This window comes from Ranitomeya imitator, chromosome 3 (assembly GCF_032444005.1).
Source record: "Ranitomeya imitator isolate aRanImi1 chromosome 3, aRanImi1.pri, whole genome shotgun sequence".
NCBI classification, from domain to species: Eukaryota; Metazoa; Chordata; class Amphibia; order Anura; family Dendrobatidae; genus Ranitomeya; species Ranitomeya imitator.
In genome coordinates, this window is record NC_091284.1 from 819419265 (window position 1) to 819428802 (window position 9538).

Below are 9538 nucleotides of genomic sequence, written 5' to 3' on the forward strand. Positions count from 1 at the left end.
CCCTCTCCCTGCAATTCTCAAAGGGATCAGGGGCCCCCAAGGACCCATAATCCCGTTCAAGAACCAGGGAGGTATACCTGCTGTACTGATACTGCCTTATCTCAGATTTCAGTCGGTCGATCTTCACTTTGTCATCCCCGCCCGCCGAATATAGTGACTCCAATTCTTTACGCAGCTTTAGGTACTGGCTGTACTTATTCCTCCCTTTATTAACTGACAGTCTCTTTAAGAGGGATCTGATATCCTCCTTGACGTCCTCCCACCAGTCGGTCATGTTGTCATAGAAGTCAACCCTGTCTAGATGAAGCTGGATAAGGGAGTAGACACGACTCTGAACATAAGCATCATCCAGGAGACTGGAATTGAGCTTCCACAACCCTCTACCGATGTCTGGACGGTTAGAGGTCCCCAGACAGAAACACAAGGCGAGGTGATCAGAGTAAGGGACGACCTTCTCACTCAGGGTGTCAACAGCCTCAGTAGGACTCACAAAAACAAAATCTATCCTACTGCTCCTGTTGGAACATGAATATGTGAATTTTGGCTGTCGACCTCCCTGTGCGAAAACATCAGTCAGTCCAGCCTGCATTATAATGTTATGTAGGACCTTACCGTCCCTGGTCACTGTCCTGCCCGAGGAACTGTCACCCGATGTCAGTATGGCATTAAAGTCCCCTGCCATCACCACCGGAAGAGAAGTGAAGAGGTAAGGCTTAACGTTATTAAACAGCTGGATCCTGTCAGTCACTGTCTGTGGCCCATAGATGTTAATAAGCCGGAGTCGCCTCCCATGAATAGTGACTTCCAGGACCAAACATCTTCCCATGACCACCTCCGTCATCCTATGCACAGTCACATCATTGGTGTTAAACAGGACAGCGACTCCAGCGTAAGGCTCCACAGCCAGTGACCAGAAAGAAGGACCGCACCGCCATTCCCTCTCAGCCTCTCTCATAAGCCCCAGAGATGTCAGTCGTGTCTCCTGCAGGAAAATGACATCGGTGTCCAGATGTGTGAGATGTTCATACACCACATGTCTCGTCCTCCTTGCCTTAATACTGTTGACATTACTTGAGGTTAGTGTTAATGAGAACCCCGCCATCACAACACAATAGAGAAGGAGCACAGTAACTGCCATCATCATGAGTCAGGGATGTTCTGTCCACCTCCGGTGTCCATGTCAGACTCTACCTGAGGGTCCACAGATAAAGGATTCCGCTTTGACGGAGGGTGGTCCTCTATGTCCCTGTCACACTCTGCATCAACTTTCCTCAACTCTGTCTCATAATCGTCATCATTAGACTCAGATAAAACCCCATACTTGTTGGACACAACCATCACACCTGCAGAATTCTGAACCTTCCTGGTAGCACTCTGACCGGTGTCATATTCTGCCTCAGGTTTACGGGAGGACGTGCTCTTTTTCTTCCTTTTATTGTGATTAACGCTCCAGTCATCAGATTCAGACAGTGATGCTGAAGGGGGGGCTACCTGAGGCCGCTGGACCTCCATGTTCCCCTCTGCACCCTCTATACCCTGCTTCTCTGGTGTTACATGAATGGACTCCTGGTGGGCATCTGGGCTGGTCACCATCTCTCCTGAAATTAAATCCTCCCCCTCATGCGCCCCTGCCACCACATCCTCATCCTCCTGAGCCTCTGCCCCTGCCAGTACAGCCTCATCAGGGAAGACTCTGCAGATATTATGCCAGGCGTCTGGACAGTCCCTGTGAGGGTGGCCCATCTTACCGCAGAGGTTGCATCTAACATCCCGGCAATCCGCAGCGACATGGCCGATATCCCCACACAGGCTGCATTTCACCACAGTACAGGCGTTGGCCAGATGACCTTTCTCACCACATTTGAAGCACTTTCTGGGCTGCCCGGGGTAATAACATCTTCCCTTCTCCCTCCCAATGAAGAAGGAGTTGGGTAAATGGGCAGTAATGTTATTGAGTTGCCGCAGTTTCACCACAGCTTTCCAGCCCATTGTCCAGATACCATCCTCATCTCTGACCTTGGAGAGTCCAGAGGCGAGGTCACAGTGTCTCCGGAGCCAAACCTCGATGTCCTGTGGGGGAACGGCCTCATTCCAGAAGGTGATATTTACCGTGACAGTGTCCGGCCTGGAGATAGGAACCAATATAAACTTATTCCAGCCTTCAGCGTCTCTGAACCTGGGGTAATTGGCCCAGAACCTGTCCAGGTCACACTGCAGCTTGAAGCTGACCTCATAGCCCTGTCTGTCCAGAAGATTGGACACCGCCAGTATCTCATTTACGGCAAACCCCATCTGGCCGCAGAGCAGCTCTCTCACCACATACCTGCGCTGTGGCAGATCCTCCTTGGCACCTATGTACTTAAACCGCACCACATTAATGCGCTTAAATGTCTGGCCGGTATACCTGGCGCTGGAAGTGAAGGATGGGGCGCCGCGGCTCCAGGCATTCCTGGGGGGCACCTGCCGGGTCACACTGGGCCGACTGACAGGGAGAGGGTCTGCAGCAGGGAGAGGGTCTGCAGCAGGGGGGGCTGTCACACCTTGTGGACTAGATGGTAACGGGGGATAGTCACACATATCATGCATATTATTATTAGCAGCATCATTATCATCAGACAGTGCCACGTTCATGACAGAATGTGAAGCCTCCCCAACCCCCGACCCCATGGGCACAACATCACCAGCCCCGGTCTGTGCCTCAGCCTCAGCCTCGGCCTTATCAGCACAAACAGTCTCACAAATACTGTCCTGCTCCTGCATGGGGCATTCTGGGACCTGTGGTGCCTCTGCTGGAGTCTGACGTGCAAGCTCCTGTTCACACTCAGCTGCTTGCTGCTGCACTTTTTTTCCTTCTTGGAAGCAGAAGCGGGCAGCCTGTAACACTGGCCGTGTCCGCTGCTGGGGGGTCCCAGTCTCTACAGCACAGTCCTGCTTATAGGAGGCGAACCGCTCCCGGTTCCTGTAGGTCTCCGCCAGGGGCCCCATGCCCTCCAGCACAGATTCAATGTCCTGCACCACACTTGCCAGCTGCACCCCCAGTGTGTTCAATCTCAGGTCATACACATCATTACTGGCAGGATTAGTGGTCTTTAGGCTATAGATAAAGTCTACTTCCATTTGCAGCGCTTTTTTTTGCTGCTGTAACTCACCCAGTTTCCTGACCAGTCCCGGTATCTCGTCCGCTAGCTGCAGCTCGGGTGCATGCGCCGGCTGCACAGGTTTTGCCTTCACCACGGGTACAGGGGCTTTGAACACTGTCTTGTGCGGTTCCACCACAGATGGCTTTGTGGCTCCTCGGGTGGATGCCGGCTCCGCAGCAGGTTTATCGCTGCCACCTGACTGTGACCGGGTGCGTCCTGACAGCGCCACACTGCCATGTTGCTGCAAGTTCTCCTGGATAGTTTGTCTTTCCAAAGACGTCCGTCTCTGCCTGGATGCAGGAGAGGTGATCTGCACACCTGAGAGTGATTTCACCTGTGCCTCAGGCAGGGGCGGCTGACTGACCGGGGAGTTACAGGACTTCATACTGTGCTGTGGAACATCACTCACCAACACTTTACCTTCTGGCTTCTTTGCTGGACTTGGAGTAGATTTTCCTCCCAAAACTTTACTCACTTTTTTTTTCCTCCTTCACAGAACTGCTGCAGCTTTGGCCGCTGCATTCACTGGTCTCACAGAGGCTTTGGGATTAATATTCCCATTCAGAGAGGTCTGGGAGCCTTGTCCCAGTGTAGGCTAGGAGGCAGTATTATAGTAGTTATATTCTTGTACATAGGAGCAGTATTATAGTAGTTATATTCTTGTACATAGGGGACAGTATTATAGTAGTTATAATCATGTATATAGGGGGCAGTATTATAGTAGTTATATTCTTGTACATAGGAGCAGTATTATAGTAGTTATATTCTTGTACATAGGGGACAGTATTATAGTAGTTATATTCTTGTACATAGGGGTAGTATTATAGTAGTTATATTCTTGTACATAGGAGCAGTATTATAGTAGTTATATTCTTGTACATAGGAGCAGTATTATAGTAGTTATATTCTTGTACATAGGGGTAGTATTATAGTAGTTATATTCTTGTACATAGGGGCAGTATTATAGTAGTTATATTCTTGTACATAGGAGCAGTATTATAGTAGTTATATTCTTGTACATAGGAGCAGTATTATAGTAGTTATATTCTTGTACATAGGAGCAGTATTATAGTAGTTATATTCTTGTACATAGGAGCAGTATTATAGTAGTTATATTCTTGTACATAGGGGCAGTATTATAGTAGTTATATTCTTGTACTTAGAGGTAGTATTATAGTAGTTATATTCTTGTACATAGGAGCAGTATTATAGTAGTTATATTCTTGTACATAGAGGTAGTATTATAGTAGTTATATTCTTGTACATAGGAGCAGTATTATAGTAGTTATATTCTTGTACATAGGAGCAGTATTATAGTAGTTATATTCTTGTACATAGGGGCAGTATTATAGTAGTTATATTCTTGTACATAGGGAGCAGTATTATAGTAGTTATATTCTTGTACATAGGAGCAGTATTATAGTAGTTATATTCTTGTACATAGGAGCAGTATTATAGTAGTTATATTCTTGTACATAGAGGTAGTATTATAGTAGTTATATTCTTGTACATAGGGAGCAGTATTATAGTAGTTATATTCTTGTACATAGGGGGCAGTATTATAGTAGTTATATTCTTGTACATAGGGGCAGTATTATAGTAGTTATATTCTTGTACATAGGAGCAGTATTATAGTAGTTATATTCTTGTACATAGGAGCAGTATTATAGTAGTTATATTCTTGTACATAGGGGCAGTATTATAGTAGTTATATTCTTGTACGTAGGGTAGTATTTGTTAGGACACCTGGTGGCAGATCATGATTGTGCCTTGACCTGTGACTTTGTACACAGGCACTTTACCTTATTGCCACTAATGGGACCCCAGAACTGCAGGAACCAGAGAAGTTGTCTGTTACTTTCAAGGACTTTCTGAATCAATGCCTGGAGATGGATGTGGAGAAGAGAGGATCAGCCGGAGATCTCCTGCAGGTTAGCCTTTGTACTGTTGATAATATAGTGTATTTTGCAGGGGTTCTCCGCCTGGTACAGCCGCCTGCATTGTGGATGAGGCTGTGTGCTGCTTTGCAGCGGGGGAGGTTGGGTTAGATCGCTGTGTGGTGCAGGATGCTTGGCTTTCCTTCCTCCGACCATATTGCATTGAGCAGGTGGCTTCTCCTGCAGAACGGCTTGTGTTCTGGTGACTGACGGGGGGCGCTGAGCTCATCATGTATTAATAGATCCTCCATAGTGGAGATACAGAACCCGGCGCACTCCACACGGTGCTGATCCACAACCTGCCTATAGGGGGCAGAGGTGTTGGATAGAGAGGCACAGGGGGGGACAGACCCTAAGCTGAGATCTTATTCATTGCATCCATCACCATGCAGTATCACAGCACATTCTCGGCCCTATCATCGTTTAGTCGTACAGCTACTGATTTATTGTTGCAGCTTTGGTTGTGAATGGAGTATAGGGTGATGTTCTATGGCTATATCCGTCCTGTCCATTTTAATGTCCGCCATTTTTTCTCGGACAGCACTCGTTCCTGAAGACCGCCGAACCCCTCTCCAGCCTAACACATCTCATCATCGCAAGTAAAGAGGCGGCCAAGAAGAACCACTAAGTAATGGGCCTCGTTGATTCTTGGGCTCCCCGGCGGGGGTTATAGTGATCGGACGACTTTTCAGCGCGTTCTTGTCCGGAGCCGCGAGCGCAGAACCTGCGGCCGATCCCTGCACTGTAACAGACTGAACTGTGAGCGACGTTTATATGTGATGATCAGAACAAGTTTATAGAAGTTTTTTTCCTTATTTTTTTTTTTTTTTTGTAATTTGGAGTATTGGCAATTTTATTAATGTGAATAAATGAAAGTTCTTGTTCTTTAAACGAGTCGTCGTGCGCGTTTTCTGCCTTAAATGTCAGGTATACAGGGTGTCGTGGAGACTTAAGGAGGAGGAGCGGCCGATATCCGTTTTCACATATGGATGTCGATGTCTCTGCAGGTTATATGTGACTTAAAGGGATTTTCCTGGATTTTTCAGAAGCGAACGGAATGTACTTATTAGTACAACAGTGGTATTAACAGCTTCACTCTGGTCCTTAAAATTAAATTTCCCAGATTATTTTTGTGCATTATTGATCCGACACTTCACATGGTCTTGGGCTGGGCAAGAAAAATTATCAAAACCAGGCCCCTTGTGACATCACTTCCTGCCAGGCTGAAGCTCTATGTCGCTGGTTCCCGTTGTTGCCGCCCCCTGTACACATTCTCTACTCCATGTTGGCTGTTTCCTTCTTCATTTGGAGCTGAAATCGGAGAAAACGACCTGAAATTGTGCTGAAGGATCCCGGTATTACCAAATCTTATAGACACGGGGCGGCAAACCCAGGAAGCCTGCAAGCTGAAGCTTCATCCAATGGCTGCAGAGCAGGAAGTGATGTCAGCGTGAGAAAGGGGCCTGGCTTGGGGACTTTCTTTCTTCCAGAAGAGGAAGAGGGTTTAGTACTTTCAGTCTGTGGACTTGCAAGGACAGTGCTGAGAGATGGCTAGGATCTGCAGCACGTGTTGGGGACAGGCTGCCTGGGGCTAAAAAAAAAAAAAAAAAAGAAGTGGGGAACAAAGGAAGAGCGCTAGGGTTCAGAGTGGAGAGCGAACCTGAACCTGACCAAGGACCTCAGAAGTGAAGAGCGTGGAGATGAAAGGTGCTGGCGTTCCAGAAATGGCCAATGGCAGGGGCACCCGGTGTACCGAACGGGTAGATGGAATTGTATTCCAACCCATTTATCAGGTCGGCCATGGTTAAGATCCAGTGACCGTGAGCGCTCCTTCTGTTCTCTAACAAGACAAGTCGATTGTTTTATTGTGTTTCTCTTTGTAGAAACTGCAAAAACTAAACCAGAAAATAAATAGTGTCACCATCTCCCGCATGTTACAGGACCTCTCTTTCTGGGTTGTTGCCTAGAACAAAGGGGAAACACGGGGGAAAGTCGATGTAGAAGCAAACAGCCAAAAATATCTGGTCCGCAAACTTTGCAAGGATGATTTGTGAGTAGCAGAAGTGTGTGTGGTGGTCTGAGTTGGATAGAGAAGATAAGGGAATTTAGAACTACAGTCATGGCTGAAAGTGTTGTGTGCCTGACAAAATTGTTGGCACCTTTCCAAAACTGTGGGTAAACCACTTAATTTCAAGCATGTGATTTAATATCAAATAAAATGCAGTTTGGTCACTCCTTATTTTTAATAACCAGCTAAGGGAAAGCAGACAGTTGGAGGCTGTCTTAATAGTTTGCTTTGCCTTTACTGGTTATTAAAAAGGGGGAGACCCACACTATTTTTTATGGTCCCCACTTTTTAATAACCAGTAAAGGCTAAGCAGACAGCTGGGGGCTGATATTAATGGGCTGGAAAGATTCTTGGTTATTGGTCCCTTCCCAGACTATATTAATAACAGACTCCTGCTGTCTGCTTTCCCTTAGCTGTTTATTAAAAACTAGATGGTGGCCCGATTCTAACGCATTGGGTATTCTAGAATATGCAAGTCCACATAGTATATTGCTCAGCCACGTAGTATATTGCTCAGCCACGTAGTATATTGCCCAGCCACGTAGCATATTGCCCAGCCACGTAGTATATTGCCCAGCCACGTAGTATATTGCCCAGCCACGTAGCATATTGCCCAGCCACGTAGCATATTGCCCAGCCACGTAGCATATTGCCCAGTCATGTAGTATATTGCCCAGCTACGTAGTGTATTTCCCAGCCCCGCAGTTTATTACCCAGCCACGTAGTATATTGCCCAGCCACGTAGTATATTGCCCAGTCACGTAGTATATTGCCCAGTCACGTAGTATATTGCCAAGCCACGTAGTATATTGCCCAGTCACGTAGTATATTGCCCAGCCACGTAGTATATTGCCCAGTCACGTAGTATATTGGCCAGCCCCGTAGTATATTGGCCAGCCCCGTAGTATATTGGCCAGCCCCGTAGTATATTGCCCAGCCCCGTAGTATATTGCCCAGCCCCGTAGTATATTGCCCAGCCCCGTAGTATATTGCCCAGCCACGTAGTATATTGCCCAGCCCCGTAGTATATTGGCCAGTCACGTAGTATATTGCCCAGCCACGTAGTATATTGCCCAGCCACGTAGTATATTGCCCAGCCACGTAGTATATTGCCCAGCCACGTAGTATATTGCCCAGTCACGTAGTATATTGGCCAGCCCCGTAGTATATTGCCCAGCCCCGTAGTATATTGCCCAGCCCCGTAGTATATTGGCCAGTCACGTAGTATATTGCCCAGCCACGTATGTCACAGGTTAAAAAATAAACATATACTCACCTTCCAAGGGCCCCTTGTAGATCGGTCACATGACCGTGACGTTATGGCAGGTCCTTCTCCCATACCATCCTTGCCACCGGAACCTGCCGCTTGAATGGAGCGGTCACCGGAGCATAGCCAGGAGCAGGAAAGGCACCCGGAGGGTGAGTATATAATGATTTTTTTAGGTTTTTTTTTGTTATTTTTAACATTAGATGTTTTTACTATTGACGCTGCATAGGCAGCATCAATAGTAAAAACTTGGTCACACGGGGTTAATAGCGGCGGTAACGGAGTGAGTTACCCGCGGCATAATGCGGTCCGTTACCGCTGGCATTAACCCTGTGTGAGCGGTGACTGCGGGGAGTATGGAGCGGGCGCCGGGCGCTGACTGCAGGGGAGTAGGGAGGGACTAATTGGACTGTGGCCGTCGCTGATTGGTCGCGGCAGCCATGACAGGTAGCTGGCGAGACCAATCAGCGACTTGGATTCCATGACAGACAGAGGCCGCGACCAATGAATATCCGTGACAGACAGAAAGACGGAAGTGACCCTTAGACAATTATATATAGTAGATAGGGGGGGACCCAACTGCGTTTTTTAAATTTACATATTTATTATCTGTCAGACACCCTGATTACTAACCCTGTTGTCAACAGAAATAAACCCACATACAGAAAAATCCTTTATTTGTAAAAAATCACTCCCTATTTCCCTCTTTTACCCATTTATTTTACAAAAAAACACAATAATCCACACCGGTCCTCCGTAATCTAAAAACTAGAGGTCCCGCGAAGATCCGCGTCTTTTTATTCGTCCAGTGTTTGGAGCCCCCTTCATAGATGAAGCTCTATAGACAGAAGCAGGAGCCACTGCTGGTTCTCACGCTGCGCTCCATGAGTAGCCGGCTGCCGTGATGAGCTGTGATGTCAGTAATGTTACCGCAGTTCACAGCTGCTGGGTCTTACGCTGCGCTCCACGAGTAGCCGGCTGCCCTGATGAGCTGTGATGTCAGTAATGTTACCGCAGTTCACAGCTGCTGGGTCTCGCGCTCCGCTCCACGAGTAGCCGGCTGCCGTGATGAGCTGTGATGTCAGTAATGTTACCGCAGTTCACAGCTGCTGGGTATCACACTGCG

General features: G+C 47.5%; 1 protein-coding gene across 2 annotated transcripts in view; it reads left to right on the top strand.

Annotated features, from left to right (window-relative positions):
• PAK1 (p21 (RAC1) activated kinase 1) overlaps window positions 1-5968 on the top strand; it is a 69225-nt gene extending 63257 nt beyond the window's left edge. For both annotated transcript variants that reach the window (XM_069759367.1, XM_069759366.1), the window contains 2 exons: window positions 4934-5071; window positions 5619-5968. In XM_069759367.1, the coding sequence (XP_069615468.1) occupies window positions 4934-5071; window positions 5619-5705 (225 nt within the window). In that variant the 3' untranslated portion in view covers window positions 5706-5968. The remainder of the gene's footprint in view (window positions 1-4933; window positions 5072-5618) is intronic.
• The last annotated feature ends 3570 nt before the right edge of the window (window positions 5969-9538 follow it).